Source organism: Penicillium psychrofluorescens, assembly GCF_964197705.1.
Source record: "Penicillium psychrofluorescens genome assembly, chromosome: 5".
In the NCBI taxonomy this organism is placed as follows: Eukaryota; Fungi; Ascomycota; class Eurotiomycetes; order Eurotiales; family Aspergillaceae; genus Penicillium; species Penicillium psychrofluorescens.
The window spans coordinates 2,820,178-2,839,056 of NC_133443.1; the positions used below are offsets into that span (position 1 = coordinate 2,820,178).

General features: G+C 54.1%; 5 protein-coding genes and 1 non-coding gene across 6 annotated transcripts; 3 read left to right on the top strand and 3 right to left on the bottom strand.

Annotated features, from left to right (window-relative positions):
* Window positions 1–193: 193 nt before the first annotated feature.
* On the bottom strand, window positions 194–1,852 carry PFLUO_LOCUS8338 (pyruvate dehydrogenase complex dihydrolipoamide acetyltransferase component (E2); the record flags this gene model as incomplete). Its single annotated transcript, XM_073786063.1, has 4 exons — window positions 194–1,264; window positions 1,335–1,558; window positions 1,632–1,681; window positions 1,743–1,852. The coding sequence occupies 4 exons, from the start codon at window positions 1,850–1,852 to the stop codon at window positions 194–196; spliced, it is 1,455 nt and encodes a 484-aa protein (XP_073642356.1).
* A 384-nt stretch (window positions 1,853–2,236) lies between these two features.
* PFLUO_LOCUS8339 (guanine nucleotide exchange protein for ADP-robosylation factor) lies at window positions 2,237–8,189 on the top strand (the record flags this gene model as incomplete). Its single annotated transcript, XM_073786064.1, has 3 exons — window positions 2,237–6,353; window positions 6,407–6,773; window positions 6,821–8,189. 3 exons carry the CDS (start codon window positions 2,237–2,239, stop codon window positions 8,187–8,189), a joined length of 5,853 nt encoding a protein of 1,950 aa, XP_073642357.1.
* A 224-nt stretch (window positions 8,190–8,413) lies between these two features.
* On the bottom strand, window positions 8,414–9,251 carry PFLUO_LOCUS8340 (Bifunctional dehydrogenase and ferrochelatase; the record flags this gene model as incomplete). Its single annotated transcript, XM_073786065.1, has 3 exons — window positions 8,414–8,537; window positions 8,600–9,081; window positions 9,159–9,251. 3 exons carry the CDS (start codon window positions 9,249–9,251, stop codon window positions 8,414–8,416), a joined length of 699 nt encoding a protein of 232 aa, XP_073642358.1.
* Window positions 9,252–9,442: 191 nt separating this feature from the next.
* Window positions 9,443–11,093, top strand: PFLUO_LOCUS8341 (ribose-phosphate pyrophosphokinase 1; the record flags this gene model as incomplete). The annotated part of the gene is made up of 5 exons (XM_073786067.1): window positions 9,443–9,701; window positions 9,758–9,767; window positions 9,818–9,938; window positions 9,991–11,006; window positions 11,063–11,093. The coding sequence occupies 5 exons, from the start codon at window positions 9,443–9,445 to the stop codon at window positions 11,091–11,093; spliced, it is 1,437 nt and encodes a 478-aa protein (XP_073642359.1).
* Window positions 11,094–14,944: 3,851 nt separating this feature from the next.
* Window positions 14,945–17,868, bottom strand: PFLUO_LOCUS8342 (uncharacterized protein; the record flags this gene model as incomplete). Its single annotated transcript, XM_073786068.1, has 7 exons — window positions 14,945–14,959; window positions 15,024–15,575; window positions 15,631–16,091; window positions 16,147–16,407; window positions 16,462–17,083; window positions 17,134–17,286; window positions 17,338–17,868. The coding sequence occupies 7 exons, from the start codon at window positions 17,866–17,868 to the stop codon at window positions 14,945–14,947; spliced, it is 2,595 nt and encodes an 864-aa protein (XP_073642360.1).
* Window positions 17,869–18,336: 468 nt separating this feature from the next.
* On the top strand, window positions 18,337–18,421 carry PFLUO_LOCUS8343. The gene has a single exon. It is a non-coding gene; the product is annotated as a tRNA-Leu (tRNA).
* Window positions 18,422–18,879: the final 458 nt, after the last annotated feature.

The window sequence follows — 18,879 nt, forward strand, 5'->3', positions numbered from 1 at the left end:
GGTCGGATGACATCATGGCTTGGGGTGGATCCGCGACCAGGTTTATCTAACATCGTGGCATATTCTAGGTACGGGGGAGACAAAAGAAAGAGTCGATTGCTAAACAAACACACGCAGAAAACGACCTATGCTGGTCTAAAGTAACGGGACGGAGGGGAAGTTTTAATACAGATTACACAGTGTGTCCAACCCCCTACAACAGCAGCTCCAACGGGTTCTCAACCACCTTCTTCAACTCCTTGATCCACTCGCCGCCGACGGCGCCATCCACCACCTTGTGGTCGAAGCTGCCCGTCACCACGATCTGGTCATCCCACTCCGTCACGGTGCCCTCCTCCGTCTCAACGGGCACGGCGACCTTGCGGGTCGTGCCGACCGCCAGGATACCCGCCTGGGGAGGGTTGATCACGGCGGTGAACCGCTCGATGGCCGGGTTCATACCCATGTTGCTGATGGTGAAGGTACCGCCCTGGTACTCCTCGGGCTTGAGCTTGTTGTCCCGGGCCCGCTTGCCTAGGTCGCGGACCTGGTTGGAGATGCTGGACAGACCAAGTCCCTGCACATCCTTCACGACGGGAGTAATCAGACCAACAGGGGTGGAGACCGCAACGCTGATATCCACGGTCTTGTGCTGGCGGATCACCACGTTGCCGTTCACCTCGCGCCAGCTGGAGTTGACCTGCGGCACCTTCATGAGGGCGGCGGCACAGGCCTTGACCAGGAAGTCGTTCACCGAGAGCTTGTACTTACCCTCGGACGAGGCGTTCAGGGCCTGGCGCAGCTTCAGCAGCTTGGTGACGGACAGAGTAGTCGACACGAAGTAGTGGGGGTTCTCGCGCACAGACTGCTGCAGGCGGTTGGCAATGGTCTTGCGCATCGAGGACAGAGGAATATCCTCGTAGGTAGGGCCGGCCGCAGCGGCGCCGCTGGCACTGAACTTCTCGACATCCTCCTTGGTTATCTGGCCACCGCGACCAGTACCCTTAAGGGCCTTGATCGGCACACCTTTCTCTAGGGCGAGCACCTTAGCCGCCGGGCTGATCGCGGGCTCGCGGTCAAGACTAGGCTGAAGCTTCTCGCTCGAGGTTTCAGGTTCCTGCGCAGCAGGCTCGGGAGCCGGGGTAGGGGCCGCCGGCTCCTCGCCCTTGGCCTCGGAACTCTCCTTCGGCGCGGCCGGCGCGGCCTGGCCACCACCGGCATCCTCGAGGGTGAATGACTCGAATGGGGTAACATCAGCGCCCTCCTCAACAAGAACGGCAATGGGCTTAAAGGAGAGGGGGAAAAAGTCAGCTCTCCCGATCGCATTTCCGCGGGGAATTCGGGAAAATTCTTACCGCGCCGACGGCCACGTCCTTCTCGCCAGTCTCCTTCAGAACCTTGGCCAAGACACCCTCATCTTGGAACTCAAAGTCCATCTGTGCCTTATCGGTTTCAATCTCCACGAGAACATCACCGGGCTGGAGGCCGTCACCGGCCTTCTTCTGCCACGCTCCGATGTTTCCCGCGGACATGGTCGGCGAAAGGGCCGGCATGCTAATGATTGTGTGCGGAGGGAAGGCTGGAAAATCGACAACGTCAGTCGCTGCTCTCAATGGGAGGCGTCAAGACCGGTTGAGGGGGGGTTTGCATACTCTTGGAGGCATAGAAGCGGGAGATAGCGGAGAGCGCAGGCAATTGGGATCTGGGCGTAGAAACGGATCAACATCTTACGAAAGGGTGCGATTGCAGCTAGGGACACCTACTGCATCACCTCCTGGAACTTATAGGAGACCTGTGGCCGCCGCATCGAAGCGGCGCCACGGGCCATGAACATGGCACTCGGGGTGCGCATCCGGACAGCAGAGGCAACCATGGTGCCAGGGAATGCCGCAATTGAGTAATTAAAAAGATAGGCCCTCGTAGCTGACAAGAAAAGAGCAAGAAATAACCGGCACCGGTTGACGAGGGAGGGAGGGCCAGGGAAGGATGGAGATGGGAAGGAAGCGGACAAGTCAGGAACTTTTCTGTTGAGCTCTTCCCGGTGAGCGAGTCGGCGGAATCGGCCGTTGGCTTAAGTAACACGGTCATGTGACCCTTAGTCATCGACCGCGACCATCCCCAAAATGGAACAAGACACGCAGCAGCTCCGTTGGACTCTGATTATTCTCCGGACAAGGGCGTTTTCCCCCACGTTATCCCTTTATGCCGACTTCTTTCTCCTGAGTATTGTCTCGACCGCTCCGCCCCGCTCGCTGAGATGGCGGACGTTGACCACGGCTCCGAGCCGATTCAACAACCGGTGCCGCCAGAGGTGCCCGAGAAGAACGGCGTGGATGCCACCACCAATGACCCGGAATCCCCGCCGATCCTGACGTCGGACAAGCCGAACTTGTCGGAGCAGGCCGAATGGCAGGAGGTCAGGGATTCTGAGCCAGAGGAGGAGGACACGCCTCCCTACCCTCCCCCAAAAGACGACGAAGAACAAATAACAACAGAGGACATTCCGCCGGAAGAGACGGAAGAACAGCAAGACGAGACCAATGCCCAGGAATCTGGTGACACGGCGGAGGCTCCAGAGGGGACTGGGCCCGAGCAATCTATCAGTCCAAGACAGGAGGTCGAGCCCCAGTACGAAGTGCCGCTAGACACCCGAATGCGGTCCGACTCCCGGTCAACAACCGCCACCGTGGGCACACAACGAGGAACTCCCGTCAGCTCGACAGTCTTTATCGTGACGGCTTTGGATACCATCGGTGCCTCGCGAGAGGCCCGAAGAAGCAAAGAATTGGAGGACGCAGTGCAAGTGGCTCTGGTCAACGTCAAGCAAGAAGATCGCCAACCAATTGACCCAGAGCTGATCTTTCGGCCGCTTCACCTGGCAAGCAAGACCCTCAGCGTGCCGCTTCAGGTGACTGCATTGGACTGCATCGGCAAGCTCATCTCCTACTCCTACTTTGCGTTCCCGTCCACGCCACCCGCCGATGAGTCGCCCCTGATCGAGCGTGCTATTGATGCCATCTGCGACTGCTTCGAGAACGAGGCCACTGCCAATGAAATCCAGCAGCAAATTATCAAGTCGTTGCTAGCCGCTGTTCTGAACGACAAGATCGTGGTGCATGGAGCTGGTCTCCTCAAAGCCGTTCGACAGATCTATAACATCTTCATATACTCCAAGTCCAGCCAGAACCAGCAAATCGCTCAAGGCTCGCTCACCCAGATGGTGAGCACAGTCTTCGACCGGGTCCGAGTGCGATTGGATCTGAAGGAGCTGCGGACGCGAGATATCGAAAAGCCCGAAGCTGCCTCCAACTTGGATGTCTCGGATCATGGCCCGGCCTCCGATGCAGCTTCGGTGTCTGTTGCAGACCAACCAACCGCCAAGGATCCTCAAGCGGAAAAGCTCACCCTGCAGAGCTTCGAATCGCCCAAGGAGGTGACCACTGTCAATGACAATGCGCCGACTATGGTTACTCGCGCCAAACTCACTCGGTCTTCGACTCGGTCCATGTCTGGTATCCCTGAGGAAAGGGACGAGGATGGTTCGGCAGAAGATGACGTGGATGAAATATATGTCAAGGACGCCTTCTTGGTTTTCCGCGCGCTGTGCAAACTCAGCCACAAGGTGCTCAGTCACGACCAGCAGCAAGATATCAAGTCTCAAAACATGAGGTCGAAACTGCTCTCGCTACATCTCATCCACTACCTGATCAACAACCACATTGCCAGCTTCACCTCTCCCCTCGTGTCGATCAGGAACAGCTCGAGCAGTTCGGACGCGATGACACTGCTCCAAGCCGTCCGACCACACCTTTGCCTCAGTCTCAGTCGCAATGGCTCCAGCTCAGTCCCGCGGGTGTTCGAAGTGTGCTGTGAAATTTTCTGGCTGATGCTCAAGCACATGAGGGTCATGATGAAGAAAGAGCTGGAAGTGTTCCTGAAGGAAATCTACTTGGCAATCCTCGAGAAACGTGGTGCCCCTGCCTTCCAAAAACAATACATCATGGAGGTCTTGGAGAGACTTGGTGGAGATCCACGCGCATTGGTAGAGATCTATCTCAACTATGATTGTGACCGCACCGCGCTGGAGAACATGTTCCAAAATATTATCGAGCAATTGTCGCGGTACTCGAGCACGCCTACCACCACTACCGCCGCTCACCAACAGCAGGCATTCCAGGAGCGCCAGAAAGACAAGCCGGAATGGCGGCAGCCGGGCACCCTGCCTCCGTCGCTCACCACGGCCAATGTGGCAAACCCGCAACCCACACCCCCAGGTGTTCCAGCTGAGCATTCGCTAAAGCAGCAAGCTCTTGAATGTCTCGTGGAGATTTTGCGTTCACTGGACAACTGGGGTTCCCAAGATGACCAGCCTGTTCCTGTCGCACCTTCGTCGAAGTCGAAGTCAATAGACAACTCCCGCGAGTCACTTGACACCAATGTCGGTGCATACGCTGCCTCTCCCCGACCTGAAACAGTCGATGGTGGAACCGGCCGGTCCACTCCTGTGCCCGAGGACGACCCGGGCCAGATTGAGAAGGTAAAGCAACGCAAGATTGCCCTCACGAACGCAATCCAGCAGTTCAATTTTAAGCCCAAGCGCGGCATGAAGCTCTTCATCCAAGAAGGATTCATCCCCTCGGATTCACCCGATGACATTGCTTCTTTCCTGTTACGCAACGAACGTCTTGACAAGTCTATGCTGGGAGAGTATCTCGGCGAGGGTGAGGCAGAGAACATTGCGATCATGCATGCCTTTGTCGACTCGATGGATTTCAAGAAGCGACGCTTTGTCGATGCGCTCCGCGAGTTCCTGCAGCGCTTTCGGTTGCCCGGCGAGGCTCAAAAGATTGATCGGTTTATGCTCAAGTTTGCAGAACGCTACACGACTCAGAACCCCAACGCGTTCGCCAACGCGGATACGGCCTACGTGCTCTCTTACTCGGTGATCATGCTCAACACGGATCAGCACAGCATGAAGGTTTTGAAGAGAATGACCAAGGACGATTTCATCAAGAACAACCGAGGTATCAACGACAACCAGGATTTGCCGTCTGAGTATCTCAGCGGGATTTATGATGAGATCGCGCACAACGAAATCGTCTTGGACACGGAACGGGAGCATGCTGCAAATCTTGGTATTCCGACAGCAGCAACTCATGTCGGTCTCGCAAGTCGAGCGGGGCAAGTGTTTGCAACTGTTGGACGTGACATTCAGGGCGAAAAGTACGCACAGGCTTCAGAGGAGATGGCCAACAAGACTGAACAACTTTACCGCTCCTTGATCCGCGCCCAGAAGAAGACTGCAGTCCGCGATGCGCTCTCGCGTTTCATTCCTGCGACTTCGGTCCGCCATGTAGGATCGATGTTCAATGTCACCTGGATGTCTTTCTTGTCTGGGCTGTCTGCTTCTATGCAAGAGGCTCAGAATCTAGAGACGATCCGCCTCTGCATGGAAGGACTTAAACTGGCGATTCGAATCAGCTGCGCCTTCGATTTGGAGACGCCTCGAGTCGCGTTTGTCACTGCACTCGCAAAGTTCACAAACCTCAGCAACGTGAAAGAAATGATGCCGAAGAATGTCGAGGCCCTCAAGGTCCTGCTTGACATCGCCGCCACTGAGGGCAACCATCTTCGCAGCTCATGGCGGGAGGTCTTGACCTGTATCAGCCAGCTTGATCGTTTGCAACTTCTGAGCCACGGTGTGGATGAGGGCTCGGTGCCTGATGTTTCACGGCCCCGAGTCCAGCCTCCCGAAAACCGCAAATCGATGCAAGGCCGACGACCTCGCCCTCGCTCGGTCAATGGACCAACAGCGTTCCGAGCGGAGGTTGCCCTGGAAAGTCGCTCCGCAGACATGGTTCGCGGCGTGGACCGGATCTTCACCAACACCGCCAACCTCTCGCACGAGGCCATCATCGATTTTGTTGGGGCGCTGAGCGAGGTCAGCTGGCAGGAAATCCAATCCTCGGGTCAAAGCGATTCTCCGCGGACGTACAGCTTGCAGAAGCTGGTTGAGATCAGTTACTACAACATGACCCGTGTCCGTATCGAATGGTCCAAGATCTGGGAGGTTCTAGGTCAGCATTTCAACCAAGTTGGCTGCCACTCCAATACAACCGTGGTGTTCTTTGCGTTGGATTCCCTCCGTCAGCTGTCGATGCGGTTCATGGAGATTGAAGAGTTGCCCGGATTCAAGTTCCAGAAGGACTTCCTTAAACCTTTCGAACATGTCATGGCGAACAGCACCACGGCCGCTGTCAAGGATATGATTCTTCGGTGTCTGATCCAGATGATCCAGGCTCGTGGTGACAATATTCGGTCCGGCTGGAAGACCATGTTTGGTGTCTTCACCGTTGCAGCCCGCGAACCTTACGGTGAGTCTTTGAGATCCAAGCAAAAACAAGAAAGTACTAACTGAAGAAAGCAGAGGGAATTGTCAACATGGCTTTCGATCATGTCACTCAGATCTACAACACCCGGTTTGGGGTGGTGATCACCCAGGGCGCGTTCCCGGACTTGGTTGTCTGTCTGACCGAATTCTCGAAGAACATGAGGTTCCAGAAGAAGTCGCTGCAGGCTATCGAAACGCTCAAGTCGACCGTCACCAAGATGCTGCGAACCCCCGAGTGTCCGCTGTCCCACCGCGGTGCGGACGCGACACCTTTCCAAGATGACGGTACCAACCTTGCCAAGCAGCTTACTCGCCAGTCGCAGGAGGAACAGTTCTGGTATCCCATCCTCATTGCCTTCCAGGATGTGCTCATGACTGGTGATGACTTGGAAGTCCGATCACGGTATGTCACCGAAGCCCTCGCGCGAATCATTACTAACGATCAGATAGTGCACTTACATACCTCTTTGACACGTTGATCCGATACGGTGGCGATTTCCCGAGGGATTTCTGGGATGTCTTATGGAGACAGCTGCTCTGTCCCATTTTCGTGGTTCTGCAATCCAAATCCGAGATGTCCAAGGTGCCCAATCATGAGGATCTCTCGGTTTGGCTGTCGACGACGATGATCCAAGCGTTGCGCAACATGATCACACTCTTCACGCATTACTTTGAGTCCCTGGAGTACATGCTCGGCCGGTTCTTGGAGTTGCTGACCTTGTGTATCTGTCAAGAGAACGACACCATCGCGCGGATTGGCAGCAACTGCCTGCAGCAGTTGATCCTACAAAATGTCACCAAGTTCAAACAGGAGCATTGGACGCAGATCGTTGCTGCCTTCGTCGAGCTCTTCAGCAAGACGACCGCCTACGATTTATTCACCGCCGCTGCCTCGATGTCGAAACCCGAGCTCAAGATGAACGGTGAGGTGGCGGAGGCCGTGACGCCCACTGGGGAAGAGGCGGAGCATGTGCTGCAACCCAATGGATCTCAGAGCACGACATCCTTGAACGGAGATGGTGATATGCCCGTCCCGTCGGACCCTCCCGCCCAAAGCGAGGCTCGTGCTGAACTGGAAGACTACCGGCCTCAAATCGACCAGCAGCAACCCGCAGCCGTTACCGCCGCGCGACGCCGGTTCTTTAACCGAATTATCACCAACTGCGTGCTGCAACTGCTCATGATTGAGACGGTGCATGAGCTCTTCTCCAACGACAATGTTTACGCACAGATCCCCAGCCCCGAACTCCTGCGCCTGATGGGCTTGCTGAAAAAGAGCTACCAGTTCGCGAAAAAGTTCAACGAAGACAAGGACCTGCGCATGCAGCTTTGGCGACAAGGCTTCATGAAGCAACCTCCGAACCTGCTCAAGCAGGAGAGCGGCAGTGCCTCGACCTACGTGCACATCCTCTTCCGCATGTATCACGACGAGCGCCAAGAGCGGAAGAGCAACCGTGCCGATACGGAGGCAGCCCTCATCCCTCTCTGTGCAGACATCATCAGCAGCTTCGTCCGTCTCGACGAAGAGACCCAGAACCGCAATATCGTCGCCTGGCGTCCCGTCGTGGTCGACGTCATCGACGGCTATACCAACTTCCCTTCGGAGGGCTTTGATAAACATGTCGAGACCTTCTACCCGCTCGCGATCGAACTGCTCAGCCGTGATCTCAACGCTGAGATCCGCGTCGCTCTGCAGTCCCTTCTTCGGCGCGTCGGCGAGACCCGTCTGGGTGTTGCCCCGCCGGTAATGGACACCATCAGTCCCCGGAGCTCTGTCTCGCAGCGCGTGTCGCGCAGCGATAGCCAAGCCACCATGTAAAGTAAGTGGTGGTGGTGGTTGATTTGTTTTGGATATCCCTGCCGTGTCTTTTGGCATTTTCCGTTTTTCTATCTGGGTGAGCCAGGCGTTTCCTCAAAATTACTACTCTGTATTGTCTGTGCTCAGGGCTCAGCGGCTGCCTGTCTGCCACTTTGGCATTTTTGTTTCGAATTTCTATAGATGCATCCGAACTGTATCGATATAACCAATCCCATTTTTCTTTTTCACCTCACTTGCTCCAGCGTCGGAATATCACCCGCCTTGTAATGCGTCAATAAACCGTCCATGTCTTGCTCCGACATCTGTACCAGATCCTCCAGGCTCCACGATTCACACACCCCGGACATCCTACCCATCTATTAGTTTTCTAAAATAAAACACAGCTTCGACGTATGTTGCACTCCACTCACCATTTCATCCTCTTCGGCCCCTCTTCCGCATGAGGCGCAACCTCCCTCAATTTCTTCCGTAGTACCCCAACATTCTGAATTGCCGCACCCATATTACTCGGCAGTGTCTCCGCAATCTTCTTCCGCACCAGACTGGCCAGCTTCGGCCCGTTCCCATTCGTGCTGACCATGATCTGCAACGGTCCATCGCGGTGCACGCTCCCGAAGTAGAAGTCGCATTCAGAGGGGACATCCGCGATGTTCGCGGGGATTCGCCTCTCCTTGCAGAGCTGCCAGACGCGCGTCGAGGCCGCGGGGTCGTCTATCGCGCATAACACCATGTCCGCGCCATCGAGGTCGCGGGGCTCAAAGGTGCGGTCGATGTATGTCACCTGGTTCCGTGAAATGCGGAACGATACCTCGTCATTTAGCCCGGAGCGTGGGCACACGACTGTTACGTTGGCGTCGGCGTTGAGGGCGTGGACGATTCGTCCGGCTGCGACCTGTCTGGGTGGTTAGCGATATATATCTCTAAGCTATATATATCTCCCATCTCCAGAGATGGAAAGAAGAACCGTACCTCTCCACCTCCGACCATCAGGATATGCTTGCCCCTGGCCTGCCATGCTAAAATCAGCGATCCTCCGCCCTGAATCTCGGGATATTTGGCCATGATGAATGAAGAGGAGTAACAGAGATGCCGGGGAATATCGTGATCCGACGCGCACGGACCATCTCATGTCATCAGTTCCAAACTTTTTTTTTCTCTCTTCGCTACTCTCTTCTCTCTTCCTCCCTCTCTCTCCCCCACCAATGCCTTCTCCTTAACATTTTATCACTCGCACAGAAAGAAAGACACACTCCATGCGGGGCGTCCAGATCTTCTCGGGCACCTCTCACCCGGGCCTGGCAGAGACCATCTGCGAGCGCCTGGGCACGGTGCCCGCTAAGGCAGACCTGGGTAAGTTCGCCAATGGCGAGACCAGCGTCAATATCGGGGTGTCAATCCGCAACCAGGACGTGTATATCGTCCAGAGTGGCAGCGAGAAGATCAATGATAGTGTGATGGAGCTTCTGATTATGATCTCGGCGTGCAAGGGTGGCTCCGCGAAGTCGATTACTGGTAGGTTTGATTTTTTCTCAAATTCGTCCAGCTCAACCAACTAATTGGTCTTCTAGCGGTCATGCCGTATGCTGCCCGTTTTGTTTGACCTGATAGTCCATGCTGACCCACACGAGGTACTTTCCTTACTCGCGCCAGTCGAAGAAGAAGAGTCATCGCGGTGCCATTACCGCCCGCATGCTCGCCAACCTGTTGACTATTGCTGGCGTGGACCATGTGATTACTATGGATCTCCATGTATGTCTTGTGGGACTATTAGACGGGAAAGCAATATTGACATGGGCAATAGGCATCGCAGATGCAAGGATTTTTCGGCAAGCCCGTCGACAACCTCTTCGCCGAACCCTTCATCGCTCGCTGGATCCAGATGAATGTACCCGGATGGCGAGAAGCGGTGGTTGTGAGCAAGAATGCCGGCGGAACTAAGCGAGTAACCTCGCTGGCCGATACACTGAAACTCAATTTCGGGATCGTGACGACCGACCGCAGGCGACCGAAGGTGAATACGACCATGGCGGATAGTACAGTCTTCTTCGAAGCAATGGACCAGGATTCTCGCGTGCCGAAGGACCAACAGCCGTTTGAGTTGCACTTGCACAGCGCTGAGACCACGTCGCCCGCCGCCAATGTCGCACAGGCGCTGTTGCGTCCGGAGACTCCCCCTGCCGCTCGCCGTCAGTCGGAGCTGGAGGCCGCAGATGAATATACGGATGTGCGGGTGCGAGACGTCATCACGGGCCGTTTGGTTCAGGGCCACTTGGTGGATGATGACTATCATGCCGAGTCGGAGCTCGGGTCTGGCGGCACCACGCCTGGAGCGGGTGCCTCGGGCGAAAACATGGAAGTGATGCCAGAAAGCATGTTCAACTCAATGATATCCAATTCGTCCTCGCTGCCACCGGACCACGCTCTGGGTGGATCCTTCGACGCCGGCGAGTCCGACGACGAGGCCAGCGTGGTTGGCAACGACCACCACGAGAAGACCATTACCCTAGTTGGCGAGGTGCGCGATCGGACGGTGTTTCTTGTCGACGACATGATTGACAAGAGCGGGTCGTGGATCGCCGCCGCCGAAACGGTAGTCAAGCGCGGCGGCGCCCGCAGAGTCTACTGCATTGCCACGCATGGCCTCTTTGGGGCCGACTCGCTCGACCAAATGGAGGCGTGCCCATCTATTGATTATATTGTCGTGACCAACACCTTCCCGATCTCGCCGGCGATGCTCCGGCGGTCAAATAAATTGGTTGTCATCGATGTCTCGTCCTTGCTGGCCGAGAGCATCCGACGGCATCACTATGGCGAAAGGTACGTCTCCTGTTTCTTGCATGGAGAAAGTTCCTGCCACTAACTGCTGCCGACAGCGTCTCGGCCCTTTTCCACCTTAACGACTGAAACGAATCTCTTTCTCCAACCGAACGAGACCTTTCCACGGGCGGCGTTTTGCTTGCATTCAATGGCCTTACTGATGTTACAGACTTCTATTATGATACATGATATCCTCCCCGATGGGGATTGTACCCATATTTACACTTCAATGGATCAATCGAATGATTGGCCTCCTCCGGAGGTTTCTCATCAGTGATCACGATCACTCTGACAATCCTTCTCGCGTAGTTCTTTCCCCCCACCCCACCCAGCGATGCAGTCCACTCTGGGTACTGCAGGAGCATCTCGTGTCCCACGAGGTGTTCTTAACGGAGCGTTGGCAGAGCAAACACACGGCTGTTTTTTAATTCAAACTGTCTTCGGATGGTTGGAGGAGAGAGATGGCTGACGAGGGACGAAGGCACCGGTTTCTGGGCTTCTGGCCCGGCTTCGGCGTGGAAGCGGTGCAAGAGAACCCCTCGAACATACCGTAGGTTCTTTTTTATTTTTATTTTCCATTAATCGAATTGAAGTTTAAATAACTAAACAAAGTTTATTTCCATCGATGTTGTCCCGACTGTATTCCTATTTCGGCCTTCCGAGATCTTCCTTCCTTGACACCTCATTGCTTTTTCTGTTGCTTTTGTCTCCCTGTATAATTAATGTACTTCTGTTTCTTCCCCAGCCATCCCGTCAGCGTCAAAAGTAATTCGGTGTCCGCTCTGGTCGCCCTTGACGGTCGCTGCGGTCCGCCGGATGAACCGATTCCCAATCATTCTGGAAGTTCCCGGCCAGGCGAATTCCAAATTCCCAAACGACGAACCCCTGTTCGTGTGTGACGGGCGGAAAGGATCAGCGCCAATCAGGAGAAATGTGACAGGACGGCCGACTTGATTAGCGCGCGACGGACAATTCCATTTGGAATAAGCAATTGAGACGAGGCTAAGCCGGGGAGTCTGACCCGGGCGATCGCTTAGGATTTGCCGTGGAGTGCCTCTTTACCTAGTGAGGTAGTCAGTCGGCACCTACACCGACCATGTGGGTGGCCCAAGCGTCTATAGAGTGTGATGCATCACTTCTTCCTGTTCAATTCGGAGCATTTTCTGGTCTCCCACTGTGGGCGTACGCCACCGGACCGGGTTCACGATCGCCGGGCCTTTGCAGTCGATCGACGCCGACCTGCGAGGGGGCTAGGGCGACCCATCATTCCAGCCGAGTCCAACGCGTCTGTATCTTTCCCAGCCCGGCCACACGAGTCGATCGGCGCGCCAAATTCAGATCTGTCATCGACTCCTGCCAATGAAGAGTGTCCGATGCGAGCTCATCGCGATCGTGCGCTGCCGCTTCGTCTATTTTCTCTAGATCGTCTATCATAATTATCTCCTGTCGGTTTTCTTTCGTTCCCTTTTTTCTTTTTTTCTTTTAACTTCAAACACCCTTCAGCTACACACACCCACACACCCACCCACTCTGGTGTCTGTCTTCATCTCGAAGCCGGATACCTGCATCGTCATCAAACGGTACCGGGCAGCCCTTCCGGGTCACCTCTTCTTCGGTGGGACTGGCTGGGGTCATCCTCGTCTGGGTCGGGAAACAGAGTAGTATAAATATAATGGCTGCCCTCTAGCTCTCAACATCCCAATTGACCTTGCACATCCTCTCTGTCCATTTCCCACTCCTTCTTTCTCTCTCCCTCCTTGCACCTCTACACTTTCCTCCCTCTTCCTCCTCACCGGAAAATCATCCCTCCCGCGGTGATCGACACCACCTTCCATTCTCCCGGGTCTCCCGCGTGCCCCATATCCAGTAAGTCGGAATCCATCTTTCCATCGCAATTGGCCCGTCTAATTTTCTCCTCCGAAGCAAAAAAGAAAAAAAGCAAGAATAAACATGGCAAACCAGTGCTCCGGCCATGTCTTCGCCATCGTCCAGGCTACCAATGGCAATATCTTGACCTGGCGCTGCTCTGATTGCGCTTCGGGTCCCTTTGTCGCTATCTGGCGCTGCAAGATCTGCGGCCACTGTCGCTGTAACGCCTGCCACAACACCAAGGGCTGAACGATGTCTGGCTTGAGGGTGGGGGGTGGTACAGTAGGGAATTGCGAGATTCTTGCATGAACCATTACGCCATTATTCGCTCTGCAAGGGTGGGTGGAATGAAACCTGCTCCGAACGGCCCATCCTAGTTCACGAATTCCAAATCCCAGGAGATCAGATCTTCCCGATTTCGGGATACGTGGAACCAACCAATTTCTTCCATCGATCGATCTTTCTGTTTTTCTTTTCGGTGAAGATAAGCGTGTGCACTTGTTTCCTAGCTGGTGGTGTCATGGCTTGTGTTCTGTTCTTTTTGTTTTCCACTTTTCGGGGCTTTTTTTTTTTATCTTTCTGCGTTTCACATCCAAAAGTTTCGCTGCATGGCCGGTTGGGTTCCAGACACCTTCGGATGGCGTTTTGTATTTTGGCGCAGCTAGAGTGATATGGGCTTGGCTCAGGCTTCTGGTTCGGTTTTCGGGAAGGGGAGAGAGACCGTGTATGATTATCGAGGTACTACTACTGTATACAGGGACTAAACTACCGATGACTATTTAATCAAACGATGTGACTAGATGGACCATACATAGTAACTGCAGTAAGGGTCCAGGATCTCGGAGACAATTGCAGTGATCTTGCATCCTGCAGGATTGTTTCTGGATACGGTAGTGTGCATGTGTAGTACAGTCGCACCGACATGGATATGGACAGGGATGCGATCCTTGCTTCTTCTGCAGGGTTCTTCTTCCTCCCGCGACGCCACACTCTCCCTCCCCGGAACATCCGGGATCCTCGTTCTGTCTGTCTGGAAATAGATCCTTCTTCTACCAGTAGTGTCAGCGTATAAGATCGACCAGTCCACATACTCAATAATACATTTTTTCGATCTTGACCGACTAAAGCCACCCACGCACCTCGGCTGTTTTGTCCACCGCCATTCATACGTACCCTCCACTGCAGTCGCAGAGCTCCAACCAGACCCCACGAACAAACTGCCGACGGAATCACGCGGACGAACAAGAGCAAGCGAAGATGCCAAGCAAACGAGGCTGAAACATACGCACCATTCGCAACGCGTGGATCTCTTTTCCGGTGTGTCATGTCATGTTGGAGGCAGTGCGTCTAGATCCACACACAGAAAAACAAAAGTGATGCATCGTCTTCGGCGTCAGACACGTTTATCGCCGGACTGTCAGGAACAATCCCTGTTTTTGCTGCACAGTACTTCTTTCGATCGACTAGGTCAAGGAGGTCGGTACTTTTTTTTTTTTTTTTTTTCTGTGTTTTTTTCCCACCAAGGTTGATCGATATGCGTAGTAAGTACCCTGTCAGAAGAACGGTCGGGCTATAATCAAAGCAGGTTGAGTAAAAAAGAAAGAAAAAAAGCTAAAAAGGGTGGAAAATAAATCCAATTCCAATGCTACGTATTATACGGAGGAACCAACTAGCCGCATATCGAATGTCAATCATTTCCATTCCAATTTACCTTCACTGTGGATTCTTAGGGGCCATCCATGTAACTTTAATTTCGCGGGAGAAAAAAGTACGGATTTCATATTTGGAAAGCACTGTACGGAGCCTGCTTGTACATAATAATCGCATGCGAGATAACTGTATTAGGAGGATCAAGGACCAGAAGGCTTCTTGGTATGTGTGTATGCATGTCCGTATGTGCCTTGACAGTAGGTAGGATGTGTGTGTGTGCACATGACGCTGGTCTGGATCGCCATCTGTATATGTAAACATCATACCAAAAATAGAAATGCACCGAGGAGACCACATTCGTCTCTCGGAAACCATTCGGATGTGCTGCGCCGCATGTTGTGTTGTGTTGTATGTACCAGCTAGGTGTAGATACTCTGTATAACCATCCGTCATTAGCCAAAGCTCCGAAAGTCATTGTCACCTCACAACTGAACTCACCTCTGTAATTTGGTTCACTGCCAACCCAGGCTCCGCCATCTCTGCATCCTGAAGGAACTGCAGCGGCAACCAAACAAGATGGCCCTTGATGCGATCGAGCTTCTCGCGCACGTCCTGGACAGGCATGTACGGATCGAACAGATGGCCCTCCTTTTGTGACCCGCGCGCCCCGCGAAACCGATCGTAATCGTCGAAAGTCTTGATGTGGTCGTCGGGATCGGCGCGGAAGAGCAATCTGTACATTTCGGTGTTGGTGGTGGCTTGCTCCGTCCAGGTGTTCCACACCGAATCGCTGAGCGGATCCGTCACGAACTCGTCCTCGGCGCCTTCGAGGATCTCGTTTAGGCATACGTCCGGAGACCGCGCGTTCGCGGCGTTGCCGGCGTCGTAGTCTTGCGACGGGAGGAGGCCGAGATGCTCGCGCCAGAGCTGGCGGCGGAGTGTGGCTGCGAGCCGGGCCGCGCGGTAGGGCTGCCCGTTCATTGTGCTGTCGATGAAGTCTTGGTCTTCCATGACGATGGCGAGTTCGCTGTCGTGGGAGCCGAGTTGGGACTGCGCTAGCATCAGTCTTGTGATCAGAGCCAAAGAAAAGGAGGGAAGAACTTACGCGGTCGTTGATGTTGGCACTACCGCAGATGATAGTCCGGTCATCCACAATACACACCTTGCCGTGCACGTACAGCTCCTCCTGGACGAAGTTGAATTTCTCGGCTTCCGGGTCACCTTCCCAGGGTTCGTCGACCATCTTGCCGCCATTCAACATGGTCATGTGTGCCACCGAGTCCCGACTGGCATCGCCCTGTTCCACCTTGGCCTGCTCCACTTGCTCCTCGAACTTCTCGAGCTTCTGCACTTTCTCCTCCTTTGAGGTTTTGTCGAAGTCGTAGCTCTTCTCGTTCTTGTCACCTTCCTTCCCGACCGACGGGTGCACGCTCTCGCTCATCATCGACTCGGCGATACCGCGCTGGATATCTTGGTAGGTGACGCCGGCCTTCTTTTCGAGATCTTCGAGCGCAGGGCTCTTGTTGATACGGTCGTAGGCGCGCAGGGCGAACACGAAGATGTGTTCTGATAATTGTTAGTTAACTTAAAAAGGGGATGGGATGATGCAGAAAAGACTTACGCCTCGGGTCGATTCCTTCCTTTTCAATCTGCCCGTAAAGCGAGTTCTCACCGCGGCAGATGGATTTGTACTGGTAGTCCATGATCGCTCGTGTGCCCGTCGCCGCTGAGTCGCGCAGGTCGCCCGCAAAGCCGGGGATGGCGGGAATGACAATGATGACCCGGAACTTGCGGCCTTCTTTGCCGGCACGAACACAGGCCTCAACGATGGATCGGCCGATAGTGTTGAAGATAGGCCGTTGCTCATCACCCGTGGCGGTGACTACGCAAGGTCAGTATGTCTCAAAAAGGCCAAAAAAAAGAGAGATCCACATACTGAAGAACTGGTTCTCAATGTAAACAAAGTGCTGGGCATTGCGGATGGTTTCGCAGTAGGCATTCTGAATGCTATGCTCATTGAGAATACCGCTGCTCCAATCATCACTGCTGCGCACAATCTGAGCACGCACCGTACCCTGGTTACCCCGGGGCTTGGTCGACAGAGGCGTGAGCGGGTGCTGGATGTACTCGCCGCAGGGATACTTGGGTCGCTGCACGGCAATGATATCTTCATCGTCATCGGTGCGGCCCTCCATCAGAAGCCAGTCTACATCATCGCTGCGCTTGTACTTGTCTCGCTTGATGAAGTTCCATCGCAGCACGAAGTGCTCCGCAATGTCATAGACACTGTCACCAACCAGTCCCATGGCCACATCGTGCCACGGCATGCGGCCAAAGTCGACCTTGCTTAGCTCGTTACTCTGCCAGTCTTCAACGCTCTGGAAGTCCATGATCCGGTTGTTGTTGAAGTCCTGACCGGGGAAGACGTCGTCCCGCAGACCGGCTGGGTGGACGTCTGCCAGTGGGTGCTGGTTGGCGTCCCACCGTCCGAAGCAGAGATCAATGCCTCCGATGAAGGCCAATTTGTAGTCAATGACAATGAATTTCTCGTGGTGAGCCTGTCTGTCCGTTAATATAGCGAAATTATAACCGGTCACGAGGAATTTACCCAGTAGAGTGTCATGTCAGCTGCATTCTCAAAGACATTGTGGTCCGGATGGCGCAGCACTCGGATATTGCCGTGTCCAGGCGTTCCCTTTGGGCAAAGGTTTTGCAATGCATGCTTGGTGTGGGCGGAATTACACGTCAAGGCTTGACCGACCTGGAAGACGGTCAGAATATATGTATCCATCATGCAGACAAAAACACTAACCTCTTTATACACAATGACATAGATCTTCACGCCAGCTTCAGCACGACGCTTCAGAATGTGATCCAATCGCCATTTCTGGTGCTTGACAGGCGGCCGACGCAGGAACAGTTCCGGGGAGAGCCACCAATCCTCAATATAGATGGTCTCGGTCGCGTTTTCCAGGGCCTCGGAGACGGCCCAGAGGTAGTCGACACCATCGACATACCACTTGATGCGATTACCCTCGTGGACAGGCGCAAAGGACTGGAAGCGGTGCGACTCGGCGATTGCAGATCTTTTTTCATCCGTCGCCTGCTCGTGTTCCTCGTCGTGGCGGTGGTTGCGGTTGACGATATTGAAGAACTTGCCAACCTTGTTCTTCAAGTGCGCGGCCCCGGCTTTGGCCTGGTAGAGGTGCGAATCTAGTTGAGGGTCAGTGCCTAGCGTGGAGGGGTAGGGATTGGGGGGTCTGGGAGACGGGGAATTCCGACCTCGGAAGGACTCTTCTAGGTGGTCGACCTCATGGTCAAGCTTGCCCTTGAACTTGTGCATGATGTATGTGTGTTACAGCGAGAGAATGAAGAATAAGAAATGAGGGGTTGAATTAATATCGGTGTTGATCCATCCCTCAACCGGTGACATCACACAGCCCTACTGCCTCACAAAATCGGCGAAGATGAATCCCTGCCGATCTGTACTGCTATTATTCTCGCTAGGCCGCGTGGAGGTGCCCCACTGACTCAGATCCGTGGTTACCGGGATCTGTTTGGTCAACTGAAACAAGTTGAACCACTCGGCTAGCAATGCCCAGCAAGTTAGTTTCTTGGCCCTCCGCGGATTCAACAAGAGGGGGCAATGTCCGAGCGGTGGCTAACTATTTTCGCAGTCTAGAACTCAAGAATCTTCGGCATAGAGACGACGTCAACTTGCATCGTTGGAACCAGGCAAATTACCAATCATTGAAGCAGGAAATATCACGTTAGGTGATATAACACCTTTTGGAAGCACAAGAATCATCCTGGCAAGATGGCCGAGTTGGTCCAAGGCGTCAGGTTAAGGTCCTGATCTCCGCAAGGGGGCGTGGGTTCGAATCCCACTCTTGTCATTTAGTTTTTTTTTTTGTTTTTCGGGATAGTTCGTGGTTTGTTTTTGTTGCAGTAAAAACAATAATGGTTTTTAGTGGCAAGCAACTGTAGAGCTCTTTCCCATGCTGCGAACTCAGGGCAATCAACATCACGTGACACGTGTTTGTTTTGCTTGGAATGCGGTCACCTGACCCGCACCAAAACATTGAGTCGCTCGGACAACACGCTGTTTATCATCGTCCATCCCATCATCCCATCTCGACTTCCCACCGCGGCGGCGACTTCAGCATTGGTCGTTCGGCAAACCCCGTTGTAGGTTGCATTGAGTCTGGTGCATTTCTCTTTTTTTATTCTTTCTTTTTTCTTTCCCATCCCGGCCTCCGCACGTCGCCAAATTCGAATGGTCATCAACACCAGTCCAAACACGACAGACCACCTCCCTGGTTACGGGCTTCTCGACAACCACACCACCGCTAGC